The sequence below is a fragment of the Hyperolius riggenbachi genome, chromosome 10 (assembly GCF_040937935.1).
Source record: "Hyperolius riggenbachi isolate aHypRig1 chromosome 10, aHypRig1.pri, whole genome shotgun sequence".
Lineage (NCBI taxonomy): Eukaryota > Metazoa > Chordata > Amphibia > Anura > Hyperoliidae > Hyperolius > Hyperolius riggenbachi.
The window spans coordinates 180769834-180788898 of NC_090655.1; the positions used below are offsets into that span (position 1 = coordinate 180769834).

The window sequence follows — 19065 nt, forward strand, 5'->3', positions numbered from 1 at the left end:
CCTCGGGTTTTTCGGCGCGCACATCTTCACGCCGCACAACTTCTTCCCTGCCTTTTTGCCCCCCCCCCCCCCCCGGAAAATTTTCTGCGGACGCCCATGTTAGCAGACAACAACATCCAGAGTCCTGACTCGAATCCAATTGAGAATCTGTGGAGGGAGCTAAAGATCAAGGTGAAAGATTTGGAGCTCATTGCTAAAGATGAGTGGGCTGTGGAGACCTGCAAAAAGCTGGTCTGCAATTATAGGAAGCGTTTGATTGCTGTATTAGCAAATAAAGGCTTTTCTATTGATGAGAAGGGTATGAATAACTTTGGACTGGACAGTTTGGTTTCTGGCCAGTTGGTGGCCAGTGCGCATGTGCGGCCTTGGCCACGTGCATTCTTGTTCACCCTCCATAGTTTACACTCCCATTGCTGTCACCATACTGTGCATGCCCAGTACAAGAAATATAGTTCTGGGAATGCACAGGATGGCAGTGTCGATGTCGACAGGAGCGTGAAGCAGGACGTGCGTGGCAAGGGCCACAAAGGCGCAGTGGCCCATCAACTGGCCAGTCGCCTGAATCAAAACTGGCTCACTGCAGGGGACCGGAGGAGAGGTTTGTCCCCAGCGGGCACAGGACATCTGCAAGGGGTCAGTAAAAGCCCCAGTAAAGTGTAACTCTCCCCCCACCACCCATTTAAGGTTCTCTTTAAGGCAGCAGAGTAATTTGGGCTCTGTGAGGTGCTTGGTAATTTGGGCAACGCCATAGACTGCAATGTGGTGCCCGCCGCCCGGTGTATAATTTGATAAATCCAGAAGGTCCGCACACTCATATGTAGGCCAAGTCTGCTGTTTTATTCAAAAAACGTGACTCAATTCCATTCCATAACCAACGATTCGTTTCGGGGCCCCGAGGGGTCCCCTTTGTCAAGGTAAACACACAGAATGTACTCATATGTAGACCATTCGGTCTACATATGAGTGTGCGGACCTTCTGGATTTATCATTGACTGTTACTCAGGTCCAGCACCTCCACAGTGGTGTGCGGTTCCTCCTCGGATTCCGGTGTATAATTTGGGTGGTGGACATAGCTGGGGCCCGGATTTGAGACAAAAAGGGACAGGTAGTGCTAGGCATAGGGTTTAGAGTAGGGCTAGATTTAGGAATTTAAGGAAAGAAGAGATGGGTAGTAATAGGCGTAGGGTTTACAGTAGTGCTAGGATTAAGTAGATGGGCAGTTACAGACTTAACGAATTGCACATGTGCAGGATGCTCCTAGCCACAGGAGTGTGATGGAGGGTGCATGCGGCCAGGATCACGCATGCGCAGTAGTCTGTGACTGAGCCGCGTTGCAGACTTAACAGGACTGACAGCAGCAGCCTATGCACCTCTGAAGTCCTTTCTTATTGCATACTATACACATTTCTGAAATGCATGCAACAGCATGTTTAGTGTGAATGAGGCCTTAATTTATTAGAGGCAGAGTAATAGCAGGATAGCCAGGCAAATTGCATGGTCTAAAAGGAAATAAACATGCCAGCCTCCATCTCTCTCTCACTTACAGTTCCTATAAAACTGCGTGCACTGGCGTAACAATAGGCCCTGCTCCCTGGGGCCCGCTCTGGGCCGTTTTGTGGGGGCTGGAGGGGTGGCAGCATGAGGGGAAAGCATTGGCCACAGTCGGCGGGGAGAGGGGAAGTTCCCCCCCCTCTCCCTCACATTGGGGCTCTCCCCTCCAACTAGTTACAGTGTGGGCAGAGGGCAGATACATACCTTCCGTGCATTCCACCACATACTCCTCTCTCTAGAGGCTGACATCACTTCCGGAAGTGACGTCAGCCGCTAGATCGAGGAGTATGCGGTGGAACACACAGAAGAAGGTATGTATCTGCCCGCCGCTGCCCGCTGCCCACACTGTAACTAGCTGGAGGGGAGTGCAGAGGGGAGAGCCTTGAGGTGAGGGAGAGGGGGAGAACTTCTCTCCCCGCCGACTGTGGCCAAGGCTTTCCCCTCATGCTGCCACCCCCCCCCCCCCCAGCCCCCACAAAACGGCCACGAGCGGGCCCCAGGGAGGGGGGGGGGGGCCCGCTCTGAAATTCTGCAGGGGGGCTCGGTGGGGCCTAGTTACACCCCTGACTGTGTGCATTTTTTCTTTATAGCGCATTTGGATAACACACATGTTCTGTATTCTACATATCCAACAAAAAAGGTGGCTTTTTAAGAAAAAAAAAATAAACTACCACACCTGTGTCCAGGAACTGGGGACATGAAATATCTTCAAACTCCTAAACAAATGACTGTGTTTCCAAATCCATGCTGTCCATCCATACATCTCTGTGTAAGGACAATTCAGTCTATACAGGCCCTTTGATCTCTGCAGGATACCAGCCACAGCCGTGAAAGTTCACACCTTGACTTTAAATAGGGCCTTTCTAATGGCCCATACTCACGGGCGAGAAATGTGGCCTGTCGCCAGCACACGTGAGCGTGTGGGCGACAGGCCGGCGACAGCTTCTCGCCAGGTCCCTCCGCGTACACACGCGGAAGGGGGACCAGCGGCAAGGCGGAAGCTGTCGCTGACGTTCCTCCTCCCCCCGCCGGAAGCTCCATGTACCTACATGGAGGTTGCTGTCGCTAGTCCGCGTACTCACGCGGACTAGCGACAGTTGCGGCGGGGGGGCAGCGGCGACTGTCGCCATGCGATTGAAAGTTTCAATCGCATGGCGACATGAGCAGCGGGCGACAGTTCGGGGTGCGCGCGTGTGCGACGGCCCATACTCACGGGCGACCTGTCGCCGCAACACGCGCGCGCCGCGTGTTGAGGCGACAAAAGTCCCTCGTGAGTATGGGCCATTAGCAGGAGCCCTGAGCTGTCTCTTGTCCATCCTAATGTGTAAACATCAATATTCAGCACAGACACTTCTAGCTGTATACCAACCAAGAGATATATATCCAATTGACAAATCAACAATAATTCTACTTAAGTCTGTTGGAATCTACAGAAAGACAAAGAGAGGATCCAGGGGACGTGGGAAAAGACGTTATTCACTGCAGAACCAAAATAACTCTGTGACAAAATCTACAGAGTACACCCAGCCAACAACCCTAATAGCCCCAGCACAATTCAGCAGAGATGACAGCCACACATCTGGAGACTGTTCCCTCCTGGAGTCCTCAAACTCAGACCTCAGCTCCCAGGGTAGCCCCATCAAGGCTGTCCTCTGCAACGTCAGATCAATAAACAACAAAACAGCAATCATACATGATCTAATAGAGTCGTCTGATCTAGCCTGCCTGACTGAAACCTGGCTTTCTGAACCTGTTGGCCCCACCCTGGAGGCAGCTGTGCCAACAAACTATTCCGTGATATACTGCAACAGGAAAGAATGCAGGGGAGGAGGGGTTGCACTTTGCTTTAGATCAGCTTTGAAAATCAGACCACTTACTGTAGGTCCTACCAACTCGTTTGAATGCTTGGGGGTGCAACTTTCAGCTGAGAAAAACATTAACATATTGCTGATCTACCGCCCACCAGAAAAATACTCAGACTTCCTTGAGGAACTTGTAGACCTCCTGTGCAACCTAACACTGGAACACCCCAGATGGATTGTTCTTGGAGATTTCAATACATGGGTGGACGACTCCTCTTCACAATTTGTAAAAGAGCTACCTCGTACCTTACATGAACTGGGCTTCCTCCAATCAATCAGCTCTGCTACTCACAGGAAAGGTCACACTCTGGACCTTATATTCCATACTGGGCTGTCAATAGCCAATGTGGAAATTAATCCTGTTGCCTGGTCAGACCATCACACTATCCACTTCTCCCTCTCAATACCAGCCGTCAAACACCAGGTCAAGAATCAAATAAAATATCGCCGCTTAAAAGGGCTAACACCTCAACATATCCGAGATAACCTTAGCTTTGATGAATTGACTGACTCCAGCTTGGACCCTGATACTCTGGTGTTTAAATACAACAAATGTGTGTCCTCCGCCTTTGAGACCATTGCTCCTCTGCGCACCAAATATCTTACTCCACACCATCATGCACAGTGGTTTGATAACGCTATAAAAGAGCTGAAAAGACAAGGCCGAAAACTTGAGAGGCTGTGTCGCAAATCTCAGTCCCCAGAAGACAAAGATGCCTTAATCTTCCACTTGAAGAGCTACCAAAAGGTAATCACGGGAAAAAAATCATCCTTTCTATCACAAGAGATTGCAAATGCAGTTAACAAACCAGTCCAACTGTTCCGCACAGTGGAAAAACTCTGCAACCCAGCATGTCAAAAACTTAATATCGAGTCTTCAAAGGACCTCTGAGACCAATTTGCCCATTTCTTCACAGACAAAGTCTCCGCTATAAGGTCCGCCATCCAACTTACAGCATCTGAGCCTAATATAGCGCCGAAGACCATTAGCAGAGACAACGTAACACCTTGGTCAAACTTCAAAGAAATTGATGAAGAAGTCACATCAAGCATCCTCCTTCACGTCCGCCTAACTACCTGTGACCTGGATCCTGGCCCAACACAGTTCATGTTGAACTGCCCCGACCTGTTCGTACCGGTATTCCTCAAAATTGTTAACTGTTCCTTACAATCAGGGATATTTCCTGCTTTACTGAAGGAAGCAATCATCAGGCCTCTCCTCAAAAAACCCTCCCTGGACCCAGATGCAATGACCAGCTACAGACCTGTCTCTAACCTCCCCTTTCTGGGCAAGCTAATTGAAAAAGCTGTATACCTCCAGCTAGAAGCCAGAATCCTACAAAATAACAGTTATGACCCATTCCAGTCTGGCTTCAGGAAACACCACAGCACTGAAACTGCCCTCATCCAAATATGCAACCACCTGCTCATGGCAAGAGACAGAGCAGAGTGCTCGATCCTCATACTGCTAGACCTTTCTGCAGCCTTTGACACAGTTGACCATGACATCTTGATAAACAGGCTACAGGAATACTGCGGCATTGATGGCATAGTACTTCAGTGGTTCCAATCCTTCTTGAGTGGCAGAACCCACAAAGTGTCTATGGGGCCCTTCCTGTCCACCCCTGTAACACTTAAGTATGGGGTGCCCCAGGGCTCAATCCTCTCTCCCCTGCTTTTCACGATTTACATGCTACCATTGGGAAAACTAATCCAAAAATATGGCCTGACATACCACTGCTACGCAGACGACACCCAACTATATCTTTCCTTCAAGCCTGGTGTGACAGACCCAACTCTAACTATAAACGCCTGCTTACGTGAACTACAGCAATGGATGAATGACAACTGGCTGAAACTAAATGCAGACAAAACTGAAGTCCTTCTGATTGGAGGGCAGAGCATGATAACAAAACAACTTAACTTGCAGTCTTCACCACTGGGAATAGGAGGCACGGATCTACGCAGCTCTGATCATGTGCGTAGCCTGGGAGTTCTAATTGATGGGGATTTAAACTTCAGAACTCAAATCTCTGCGGTGGTGAAATCATCCTATTTTCACCTGAAGAACATTGCAAAAATCAAGCACCTCATACCCCCAGAAGATCTGCCAACCTTAGTCCACGCCTTCATCACATCCCGACTGGACTACTGCAATGCTCTCTACACTGGCCTTCCAAAAAAGGTCTTGTACCGCCTACAGCTGATACAGAATACTGCTGCCAGACTGCTAACCAACCAACCCCGTCACTGCCACATAATGCCAGTCCTGCATTCCCTTCACTGGCTACCTATAGAATGGAGGGTCCTATTTAAGATCGGCCTACTGACATTTAAATCCCTGAATAATCTAGGCCCTGGATACTTGAAAGATATGTTACAGCTGCGTAGCAATCCCCGCACTCTCAGATCCACAGGTTCTAATAATCTAGTCATACCCAGAGTCCACTTGGAAACTTTTGGTCCCAGAGCCTTCTGTCATGCTGCCCCTATGTTTTGGAACTCCTTACCTCAACAGATCAGGACAGCCCCATCCCTGGATGTGTTTAAATCCAGACTGAAAACCCACCTGTTCAGTCTGGCATTTGCAGAAATATAACTTTTGTTGTGTGAATACTTCATCCTACTAACTACTGAATCTGAGAGAGCCTAAGCGCTTTGAGTCCTATGGGAGAAAAGTGCTATAGAAATGTTATTGTATTGTATTGTATTGTATGAAATACTGTACAGAAACAGCCTTATTATCTAACTGTAATCTCGAAAAACAAAAGTTATTTTTACACAAAAAATAGTTATTGGTTTTTTTTCCTGTGCTCTAAGGTAAACTATATTAAACCAAATGCTAACTACCTGGCAACATTTTTGTTGCAGTTTGTAAAAATGTTTTTTTTTTCTGCTAAGCCTTTGCAGGTACTTTTTGCTGGAGAAGCAACAGAGAGAAGATTCCATTCTACAACCCATGGAGCCCTGATGTCTGGCCGCAGGGAGGCACAGCGTTTAATTGACAGATATCCACACATTGCAGCTGCTGTCACCAAAGCCAAGATGTAAAGTCATCCAGGCACAATCCACATGTCCAGAGGTGTCTGCTTGCTTTACTGTATAGCCATGTGTGTTTAGGTTATCTGAGCATGCAAGTTTAATACTATGGATGGATAGATGAAGGAGAAGAAAACATGGCTAAATGATTCTTGGTTCCCACTTATCTCTTCCAGAAGACATTGTCAGATTTGTCAGACTGGCCTTGAAGACAAGTGAAATTGTCCTCTGTTCTCATAGACATGAGACTGTCACCGGATCCAGCCCATCATTATCTGTAATCAGCTTTATACACTTTTGGCTCAGCCATTTACTGATGTGTCCAAATGGTTGCAATTTTAACTTTTGTAAGAAAATGCACCTTACAATATTACATTTCAATTAAAAGATTATACCACTGTTATCCTGCTATATTTGTTTTCAAGTAACTTACTTAAATGCATTTAGAAAGGCCACAACCCATTAAATCAAACTTGAAGTGAGAGGGATATGGCGCTGCCACGTACATGCAAAAAGGGCGTCTGGAAAAAAGGGCGCGGGATATAGACGAAATGATACGTTTTTTTATCTGAAACAATATTTTTCGTTTCCATATTATAAATGAAAATCAAGTGCTAAATATGTTGAATTAACGGTAATGAAATGGCAAAATATCATCTATAACACAAAAAAACAATATTTACACTTGTATTAAGCAAAGTAATACAATTGTAGATATTCTAGGTATTTTACTGCAACTATACCTAACTGCACTCTCACACAGAACTCTCCCTATACCTATCCCTGACCCCTAGACCCCCTTGGTGGTAATAAGCAAAGTTTAATAAATTGTATATATTACAAATATTGTACTGGAACTATACCTAACCCTACTCTCACACAGAACCATCCCTGTACCTATCCCTAACTCCTAGACCCTCTTGGTGGTGCCTAACCCTAAAACACCCCTGGTGGTGCCTAACCCTAAACCCCCCTGGTGGTGCCTAAACCTAATCACCCCCCTGGTGGTGCCCTAACCACCCCCGGTGGCGCCTAACCCTAACCATCTCTCTGGTGGTGCCTAACCCTAACCACCCACCTGGTGGTGCCTAACCCTAATCACCCCCAGGCGGTGCCTATATCCCTAACCACCCCCGGTGGCGCCTAACCCTAACCACCCACCTGGTAGTGCCTAACCCTAACCACGCCCCTGGTGGTGCCTAACCACCCCACTGGTGGTGCTTAAACATAACCATCCCCCTGGTGGTGCCTAACCCTAACCACCCCCCAGATGTGTATTATTATTATTATTATTATTATTATTGATTTATAAAACATATTCCATTGCACTGTATAAAGTAGAGCCTGACGGCCGTTTTGCGTCGGTGCACCTCTATGGAGGCTACGACGCTAGTAAGAAAACAAACATGGGGTACATAATGATACAGACAATGGTATACATCAAATATGGACACTGGTACAAAATACAGAATTAGTAATTACAATGACAAATGTAACATGATGGATAAAATGTATAACAGAGTGCAAGCTACGAAATGAATAACAAATTGCAAGACACAAATGGGTGAGCGAGCCCTGCCCTTGCGAGTTTACAATTTGACTGAAGTCTGACTAGATTAGCTGCATGCTTATTTCAGTTGTGTGAGTCAGCACTACTGATGCGAGAAAGATCAGCAGGATACCAGGAGACTGGTATTGTTTAAAGGTAAACAAATAAAGCTGTCTCCATATCTCTCACTTAAGTTGTCTTTTAAAGCAATCCTAAAGTGAGTCTTAAAACAAAAGTTTGATACTTTACTTGGTAGTGGGAAGCCTCTTGATAGTCCACAGGTTTCCCAGGTCCTTTTACATGCCCCCAATCAAGCGCTGGGTCTTACTATACATTTCTACTGGCCCGGGAGTGTGGCTGTGGAGGAGCACAACTGCACTGGGCATGCATGTGTACAATCCATGCATGGCCAAAAGAAGGGCATAGGCGAACCCTACTCACGCATGCCCAATGCAGTAGTGCTCATCCATGGCCACGCTCATGGGCAGAAGATAAAGAGGGACCCAGTGCTGGATCAGTGGTATGTAGAAGGAAGCCTCTGGACCATACAACGGCTTCCTCCTACTGAGACACTGTAAGTATCATACTTTTATTTTTAAATATACTTCAGGATTGCTTTAATGCATATCACAAGGTGTCAATCTGATTGGGTAACTCTAAATTGTGGAAGTTTGCAGCAATAAGCTTTTGAAATTAGGTAACTTAAGTGGGAAATGCTTACCACGTACTTTAAAAAAGTGTGGGATAAGTTCAAGGAACAATATCAATACTGTTCGGACTAGCAGAGACAAAAAACACAGGGACAGCGGGAGCCCATTATCGTGTATTAACGTCACAATATCTGGTCGAGTATAGATAATAATATACTCACAATTGTGGGTTGCTTTTGAAGGCAACCACTATCAGTGCATGTCTGTGGAGAAGAATGTCTCCACTCGGCCTTGTAGGTCACTGCTCCTGAAAAAATACACCCTATATATTTATAGCAGCGCAGACCCTACCAAGTAGGGTACAGTTCTAGCAATTAACACTGTAGGAGGCGCCCATAGATTTATAAGCATTAATATAAATTCCAGTTTTCTAAGGTAAGAGTATTGGGTCTTATCTGATATAAAGACTCATAGACAGAGATAAAGGTTAGCTATTTATTTTGCACTTGGATAACGCTTTTCCCGACCATACAGTCGCTTCGTCAGGTCAAATATCGTGCAGTAAAGCTGAAAAAGACTATTTGCTTATTGACAGCCCAAGCATGGCCCATTTTTACCATCTTCCAAAAATCCATAAGTCTATTACGAATCCACCTGGTCGACCAATTATAGCAGGAATAAATTCTCTATCCTTACATCTGTCTGAACTAATAGATCTACACTTGAAACCACATGTACAGGAACTACCATCTTTCCTTAGAGACTCAACACAACTTCTCCTGGAACTTGAAAAAATTACTTGGAAACCCACATATAGATGGCTAACCCTTGACGTAGTCTCACTTTATTCTAATATACATCACCATGTAGACCTGAGAGCAATCTGGTATTTCTTAAATATAGATGACAGTATGCCTATGAAACAGAAACTTTTTCTCTTGAAAGCTACACAGTTCTCTCTAACGCACAACTTCTTTAAATGTTTGTAAACTACATATTTACAAAGAAGAGGCACTGCAATGGGAGCAAACTTTGCCCCAAATTATGCAAATTTAACTATGGGACTGTTGGAAAGTATCCTCTTTGGGCCCTAATAACCCTAATATCAATATCAATACTGTGTACATTATTTTGTAGAATAGTGATCTGGAAGATTCCTTAAAGCAAAGCTCTACTTTTACTAAAAATCGCTGCAAGCATATTAGTGCGCCACAAGTCCTTTTGTATTTTATTTTAAACAAAAAGAAACAAATATGAATAGAAAACAAGTAGCCATTTCTATAAAACAAGTCTTCAAATTATCACTGATGCAAATGACGCCCCATATCACCAAATAACATAGATACGATATTGTTTTAGATATTTATAGGTAAAATATAAAGATAATTCTATTTAATAATTTCTATTTAATCCCTTGAGGCCTCATAGTTAATATCCAATTAGTCCCAATTTTTTTTTTTTTGAGAAATGTGCAGAGGTGTCATTAACCATGGACATTAACTATTCCATAAGTTTAACAGGTTTTATATGCTGTGTTACATCCTCCAGCATGGGGAGTTCTTTCCACTTCCATTTAGCCGTTTGTAATTTTCATGTTTTTAAAATGTATCTTACTATTTCAGTTTGCAGCTAGCTATGAATTTTCAAAAGTAACTTAAGCTGATATTGCAGAGTTTTTTAAATCCTGGAATCTGTACTCTGCTGAGTAATCAGCTGCACTTAGCTGGAGGTTGTTATTCATTGCCCACACCTGAAAAAATCTATTGAGATGGGCAGCATGCTTGCGCACTCACAAATTACAGTCTCCTTTAGGGATGTTGTGGAATAACTGGGTTTTGCATGCACGTTTTCCATGCTTATATGCAATCAACCTGAAATATAATTCGCTATTAATTATTGCAGTCTTTAGAACTGAGGTGAAGAGATTGCCTTTTCACAGGATCAGTGGAAATTTACTTTTTACTAGCCCTTCAAAAAATACCTCTTTTTACTTGCCAGTTTTCTTAAGTAATAAGATCATAGCCAGGGCCGGATTTACAACTCAGGAGCTTGTAGGCACAGGCGTCCTGATGCCCTAAACTCCGCCCCTCAACACAGGCCACACCCCTAAGCAAAATATTCTGAACTCTAATCCCTGCATCATGCCACTGTTCTTAGGACCTTACACTCCAATCACTGTCTATGTCACTTAGGATGACATGAGATGTGAATGATTAAAGTGTAAGATCCTAAAGACAGTGTCATGACACAGGGATTAGAGTTCAGAATATTTTTTTAAAGCCTAAATTGTATGGCAGTTGCAGGCAGCATTTTTTACACCACACGGTGTGTTTACTAAAATCAAAACACAAGCAGGAAATGGAGAGGTCCAATCTTGACTGTATATGGGAATTTGCATGAGGACTGAAAAATCCAAATAAATTAATGCAGTAGAGTAACTTTGCAATGCTCATAGCACACAAACCTGTACAGTATGCACTCAGTCTAACAGCTAAATGTGATTTGGGAAAACGTAAATACACACACATACTCTCAGTAATATGCATTCTGCTTTACCACACTGTTCTTTATTACTCATTACTTATAAGTGATGTGCATCTGCCACCTACACGGCCCTCTTGCAGAAAAGCTATAATTTTGTGACAGCATCTTTTTCCCCATGCATCCTTATAACACTTCAATCTCCACGTGTACTGATTCCAATCCATTCCAGTTCATGTTAACTTATCAAGAATTTCATGTGCCACTGCACTTGTTTTCCCCAGGTGTTGGTGTGCCCTGCTAATCTGCGAGTGCATATACCTATTGTCCCCAGGCGCTGCTCTGCTCTCCTTCCTTCCTCATATCATGATTTTTCTATCAGCAGATGTATGGTGTGCAGGCAGCGGCACTCACCCTCCGAACCACCGCTCAGTGCTCAGCATTTTACCGGCAGTGTTCCTCTGTATTGTAAAGGTCCTCATTTGATGACCTCATCAAGCAAGGACCCTTAAAGATACAATACAGAAGAATGCCACCAGGTTCATGCTGAGAAGTGGATTGGAGGGTGAGCGCTGCTGCCTTCACAGTGCACGCATACCATACATACAGACAGCATGATGATCGGAAGAAGGGAGAGGAATAGAGCGGCAGCTGGAGTCAACAGGTATATCGGCACTGGCAGATGAGCGCCTGGGGACAAGTACATGACAGGGAAGGAGCACAGCAGCAGCTACTCTGTATCGGGAGGGAGGAGGAGGGGGAGAGGAGCCGCCTATCCCATAATAAGGCGCCTGTAGGCATGTGCCTACAGTGCCTTATGGTAAATCTGGCCCTAATCATAGCTGAAACGCAGCATTCCCAGGGCAGATGTATTTATACCACCAAAATCCCCGGGGCAATAGCTCTGCCTCTTCTGGAGTCAAACTTCACCCATCTCCGCCTCTCCCTGACCCTCTCAGTCTTCTTTCACTGAGAGGGCGGGGAGAGGCGGAGATTGACTCCAGCAGAGGCAGAGCTACAGCGCAAAACTCTGCCTCCCCCGGGCACCAAAATCCATGACCTGTAAAGTCATGGAATTTTGAATGCAACTTTCACATAACTGAAGAGAAAGACCAGCTTTCCCCCCCCCATCAAATGATCATTTCTGAAGTGTCCTTATAAAAAAAAAGGTATTAATACCCGGTTCACACTTGCAATTGAGTGGCAAACGGATCCTTGAAAATGGATTTGATCACCGGTCGATTGGATCCGTTTTCACTCCGTTGCCACTCTGTTTCCGTTCAGCTGCTTCCATTCCGTTTCCACTCAGCTGCTTTAGTATGCACTATAAAATGGAAGCAGGAAATTTGGCCCGTTATTTGTAACCGTATTTAGCACTGTAGGTGGTGCTGGCGCCCAAATTTCCACCTATTACCGATATTTAAATTACCAGTAACAATATTTGAATATTTGAATTGAACAATTATTGTTTTTGCTATTTTTGTTTGCACAATATTGGTGTGGGCTATTGTGGGGTCATTAAAGGTAGTTCGGGGGGTGGGGGTGGTTAAGGTTAGGCATGCGGGGGATGGTTAGCTGTTAGGGGGTGGTTTAGGTTAACCATGGGGAGGGATAAGGTTAAGCATTGGTAGTGGGAGGGTTCATTGTGAGAATAGGGTTAAGTTTAGCTGTAGTAAAATATCTGTATTTATTACCGATATTTTAATATCATTTTTCCACTGTAATAGCAGAATATTGGTAAATTAACCGATATTCTACTGATGGCTTTTCTGGGTGCCCAAATTTGCAGCTGTCCTTTTTTGATATATGCCTATAAAATCCCAGCCAGGTTAACATCTGCAAGGAGTTTGTATGTTCTCCCCGTATCTGCGTGGGTTTCCTCCGGGTACTCCGGTTTCCTCCCACATCCCAAAAACATACAGATATGTTAATTGGCTTCCCCCTAAAATTGCCCCTAGACTACAATACATACACCACACAGTATAGACATAGGACTATAGTAGGGATTAGATTGTGCGCCCCTCAGAGGGACAGTTAAAGGGACACTTAAGTCAAACAAAAAAAATGAGTTTTACTCACCTAGGGCTTCCAATAGCCCCCTGCAGCTGTCCGGTACCCTCGCCGTCTCCCTCCGATCCTCCTGGCCCCGCCGGCAGCCACTTCCTGTTTCGGTGACAGGAGCTGACAGGCTGGGAACGCGAGTGATTCTTCGCGTTCCCAGACACATTAGCACCCTCTATGCTGCTGTATGGTATATGATATATGCTATAGCAGCATAGATGGTGCTATTGTGGCCAGGAACGCGAAGAATCACTCGCGTCCCCAGCCTGTCAGCTCCTGTCACCGAAACAGGAAGTGGCTGCCGGCGGGGCCAGGAGGATCAGAGGGAGACGGCGAGGGTTCCGGACAGCTGGAGGGGGCTATTGGAAGCCCCAGGTGAGTAAAACTCATTTTTTTTGTTTGACTTAAGTGTCCCTTTAAGTGACAAAACAATATAATTTGTACAGCGCAGCGGAAGATGTCGGCGCTATATAAATACTAAATAATAATAATAATAAAATACAAATTCTTGAACTTTAATCTAGAGGAAAGAAAAAAACCACAAAGGTAACGATTCTTCCTGGCTGGATGTAAAGTATCACAATCCTATGGATAAGAAAAGCACACAAGTGCTTGTTGTTTTTGCTTCTCCCCACATTTTCCATGCCATTCCTCGCCACATCTTGTTTTTACATGCCTTTTTCTTTTTTTTTTCTGGCTTTTCATTTCCACTCAATCTCTTCCACACACATTTTGTTTCTCGGTGCTTTTTCACATTGCATTCATTTTGTTTTCCTCCTTTCTTGATTGGATATCTATTCTTTCCATTTTGATTCATGCACCACATGTTTTATCTTTTTTTCCTTCTCTTTTACCTTTAACTAGTGTAGGTTTAATTGCCTGGGTCTCTATAGTTATATAATTTTGACTATCCAATGATGCATGCCTAGACAAAGGGGTCCAAGAGACTTTGAATAGATGGCCCTATTCCTCATGCCAGGGCCGGATTACCGACCAGGCAACAAAAGCAGTCGCTTGGGGACCCATTCTGAGTCAAAGGGGCCCCATCAGCACATAAACCAGCCCTCGCCTGTCAGCGGTGGCTGGATGGTATAAAGGTATAATGGTTAAAGGGACTCTGAGCAGTACAGTAACTATGGAAATGCATATGCATATCATTCTAAAGCTCTCTTTCTCCTCTTTCCAATGATGTATAAACCGCCGCCCTATGCCTTTTAGTTTTCGCTATTTTCGCGATCGAAATCGCGGCCACAGCAATTTCGATCGCGAAAACAGCGAAAACTAAAAGAAGTAGGGTGGCAGTTTATCTATCATTGGAAAGAGGAGAAAAAGAACTTCAAATTGATATGCATCTTTCCATAGTTAAATTGTATTACACAGGACAACTTTTCTCCAAAGTCGGCAGCTTGATTCAGCACAATGCAATGACATATAAGGAACCCAGGGGGATATAATTACAAACATCATGCTGGTAGGTGTGAGGATGTAATTAATTAGTTGTGGGTATGCTTAAAGGCATACCCACAGGCACTGCTCGGAGTCCCTTTAAGGGCTCTGACACAGGAGACCAGGGTTCGAATGTCGGCTCTGCCTGTTCAGTAGTTCAGTAAGCCAGCACCTATTCAATAGGAGACTTTAGGCAAGTCTCTCTAACACTGCTACTGCCTATAGGGCCCGTCCTAGTGGCTGCAGCTCTGGCGCTTTGAGTCCGCCAAGAGAAAAGCGCGATATAAATGTTATTTGTCTTGTCTTGTCAAATGATGCCGTGCGCTGCTCATTGTCTTCAGAGCCAGGCTCTCCTCCTAGGTCCCCCTCCTGCTACTGTGCACTCTGCCGCTGCCCATTCCTCCCTCCCTTCCCACAGAGAACCACAGCTGCAGCAAGAATGATAGCAGCAGATGGCAAACGCTCACTCACCTATCCATGATCCAAGCGATAGAGATCCCGTCATTTGAAACCCATCTGTCTCTTCTACAGTGCAGCCGCTTGCTCTGAACTTCCTGATTCTCAGATCAGACAGGAAGTAGTAATAGTAGTAGTAACAGAGCGGCAGCACTCTAGAGGAGACAGATGGGCTCCGGATGACGGGACCTCTATTGCTTGGATCGCAATAGGTTAATGTGAGTCATCTGGTGCTGTCATTCTCCCCCGCTGCGGCTGCCTTCTCTGCTGGACTATCGTATTCACTGGGATGGAGGTTGCATGGTTGGTGGCTGTCTAGTTTGGGAGGAAATCGGTTGTTCGGTGGTGGGGGTGGTTATGTAATTCTGTCTGGTGAACGGCTTCCGGTTTGGCGGTGTCCAGAGCTTTCTGCTATTGCCAGGCTGGAAAAGCAGGGGGAAAGTGCTGCTGCTGTGATATCTGGCGCTCTCTTCACAGGGGTGCCCCAGCCCCTGAGTGCAAATGTCCCAGCCATTCATCTCTCACTCTGCATTTTGCAGCTGCTATTCCCTGCATTGTGCACCCACAGAGGAAAACAGGCTGTTGCCCATAGCAACTAGTAGCTCGGCTGCCCCGGTGTGTGCGGCATGTTGCTGTGCAGCTGCAACTTCTGATTCTATTACGACATGATGGGGGGCCCAAATCAGTTACTTTGCTTAGGGCCCCATTTAGCCTTAATCCGGCTCTGCCTCATGTGGAATTAAATTGGTGGATTGCTGCATTGTGCCATACACCAGGAACGTATCCCTCACGGGCTCATCACTACCTTTCCAAACAGCTAGTAGTTATAGTCCTCTTGCCCTTTGTATAGACCTAACAACAAAAAGCATATCTGCCAAGATTTTAAATTGCCCCTGTATTTATACATGTCAACTAGATAAACTATGCCCTCACTTTTTGTAACGATCGGTGTAACACAGAGAGGGTCTGATTACCTGTGATCTGCAGTATCACCGAGAATACAGATAATATACAGTTTTTCCCTAGACTGAGGTGTGAAGTCCTTGATCATCAACACCCAGGAACTGGTCTAGATAATAACACAGATAATATCACAGATACTGACAAGGTCTGAGTGCTACCACGTAGTGATCGCAACGCCAGACACCAGAGAAATGACCAGCACCCAGTATATATACACAAGCGCTCTCCAGCGCCTCCCCTAAGTGCTGGACCAATGAAACCTGATAGAATTGTCAGCTGATCGGCTAGATCAGCTGACACCCTTCTGACTGTCATAAAGGCTCTGCCTCTCAGCGCGCGCGTGCGTCCTTCTGAACCTGTGTCGACTATCAGTCCCAGCCACACCAGACATGTGTTGTAATGCATCTGCTGGTTTGAATGCGGGGCCAGCCGCACCGCTGTCAGAGCATGCGGCGGTTTCCCCGCGTTCAGCCATACTGCTAGTGGTAGGCCCATGCGTGCAAACCACCGCGTCGGACGCGGAATCCGCCGCCTTGTTCACTGGGCATGCGGCGGTTTCTCCGCGCTCCGTCAGGCTAGTGGATGCAGGCCCATGCGCGCAAGCTGCCATGTTGAACGCGGAATCAGCCGCCTTACTCTGAGTACTTGCGGCGGCTTTTCCGCGTTTTCTCATAGTACCCCCCCCTGAGGAGTGGACTCCGGACAGCTCTTACCCGGTTTCTCAGGATATAAAGCGTGGAATTCCCTCCTTAATTTATCCGCATGCATGCGACACCCAGGTACCCATGTTCTCTCCTCAATACCATACCCTTTCCAGTGAACTAGATACTGCACTGAGTTCTGTACAACACGTGAGTCTAAAATCTTTTCTACTTCGTACTCAGGTTGGTCATCTACCATCACAGGAGGAGGAGGAGTGGAACCTACATGAACTGCTGGCTTAAGCAGGGACACATGAAAGGATCTTACACCACGCATGCTGGCAGGGAGATCAATGGCATAAGTAACATTGTTGATCTTCCTGGTTACTGGAAAAGGGCTCACAAATCTGGGTCCTAACTTGGGCAAGGGCTGTTTCAGGGTCAAATGACGCGTGGACACCCAGACCAAGTCTCCTGGCCGGAACTTCCACTCTAAGGAGCGTTTCTTGTCAGCTTGACCTTTCTGACTTTGAAAAGCCCTCTCCAAATTATTTTTCACGATCCCCCAAATGTTCTTAAAAGACTTTTGCCAAGCCTCCAAAGCTGGAGGCTTTTCAAATTATTGTACGCAAATTCTGCAAACGGCAAGAACTTGACCCAATCATTTTGCGCATCCGCAACATAACACCTCAGAAACTGTTCCAATGACTGATTAATTCTCTCAGTCTGACCATTGGTCTGTGGGTGGTAGCCCGACGAAAATGACAGTTCCATGCCCATTTGATGACAAAATGTCCTCCACAATTTAGAAACAAATTGGACTCCCCGATCTGACACAATGTTTTCCGGAATGCAATGTAGCCGGAAAATGTGGATGATGAAAAGATCGGCCAACTCCTGGGCCGAGGGGAGTCCTTTCAGGGGCACAAAATGGGCCATTTTACTGAAACGGTCGACTACCACCCAAATGACCGACATGCCCTCAGACCTCGGAAGCTCACCCACAAAATCCATGGACAAATGGGTCCATGGTTCACTCGGGGTGGGCAAAGGCTGCAACGTTCCCACAGGTGCCAGACGGGAGGGTTTGCTTTTTGCACATACTGCACACTCTCTAACAAACTCCTTGCAGTCAGTTGCCAATAAAGGCCACCAAGCACACCTAGGATGTCCAGCATTTTTTGTGGGAGTGGAACATCTGCAATATCTGGAGACGAAATGGCAGTGGTACAAACATCACCCCTTCAGGCTTTCATTCAGGGACATCCTGCTGGAAGGGACTTAAAGTCTCCATCCAGTTTTTCTAGGTCTCTGTGGCTGCCAACACTACTTTCTGTGGGATAATAGTCTCTGGGTCTGGGGGCTGTGCGGTCTCTGGCTCAAAGCATCTGGACAAAGCATCCGCTTAAATGTTTTTACTACCCGGAGTGTACGTAATTACAAATCTGAATCTCGAGAAAAACAGTGACCACCGAGCCTGACGGGGACTCAATCTCTTAGCCCCCTCAATGTATTCCAAATTTTTGTGATCAGTGTAAACGGTAATCGTATGTTCTGCTCCTTCTAGCCAATGACCCATTCTTCGAAGGCCAATTTAATGGCTAGGAGCTCCCTGTTGCCTATATCGTAGCTTTTCTCTGCTGGTGAAAACCTACGAGAGAAATAGGCACACGGGTGTAATCTTCCCTGCAACCCAGAATGCTGAGACAGCACAGCCCCTACCCCGACCTCCGAGGCGTCCACCTCCAGAATAAAGGGATAGGAGGTGTCAACGTGTCTCAAAATGGGTGCAGAGCAAAACAATTCTTTCAAAGTGGAGATAGCAGCCAGAGCTTCGGGGGACCAGTGGTTGGTATCTGCCCCTTTCTTTGTGAGACTGGTGAGGGGTGCTATGACTGTGGAGTACCCCTTCATGAACCTTCTATAGTAATTAGCGAATCCTAAAAATCTCTGGAGAGATTTTAGTCCCACTGGCTGAGGCTATTCCAGGACAGCAGAGACTTTGGCAGGATCCATAGAAAGGCCCGAGGTGGAAATTATGTACCCCAGAAAAGTGACAGATGTTACCTCAAAAATTCATTTCTCCAATTTAGCATAAAGCATGTTCTGTCTTAACTTGTGCAGCACAAATTTGACATGAGCCCTGTGCTCAGAGAGGTTATCTGAGAAGATTAGTATATCATCCAGATATACCAGGACAAATTTACCCAACACCTCCCTGAATACTTCATTAATGAGTTCCTGAAAGACGGCCGGGGCGTTACACAACCCGAAGGGCATCACCAGGTACTCGTAATGCCCATCGGGTGTGTTAAAGGCCGTCTTCCACTCATCGCCCTCTCTGATCCGCACCAGGTTGTATGCAT

The 19065-nt window shown here is 45.8% G+C and overlaps 1 protein-coding gene and 1 long non-coding RNA gene across 2 annotated transcripts in view; one reads left to right on the plus strand and one right to left on the minus strand.

The window, feature by feature from the left end:
- LOC137533992 (peroxisomal N(1)-acetyl-spermine/spermidine oxidase-like) overlaps positions 1-6855 on the plus strand; it is a 197359-nt gene extending 190504 nt beyond the window's left edge. Inside the window, exon 7 of the mRNA XM_068255322.1 lies at positions 6315-6855. Within this exon, the coding sequence (XP_068111423.1) occupies positions 6315-6464 (150 nt within the window). The 3' untranslated portion in view covers positions 6465-6855. The remainder of the gene's footprint in view (positions 1-6314) is intronic.
- The window catches only part of LOC137533994 (uncharacterized), a 116972-nt gene that overhangs the window by 59736 nt on the left and 38171 nt on the right, over positions 1-19065 (minus strand). The window lies entirely within an intron of this gene.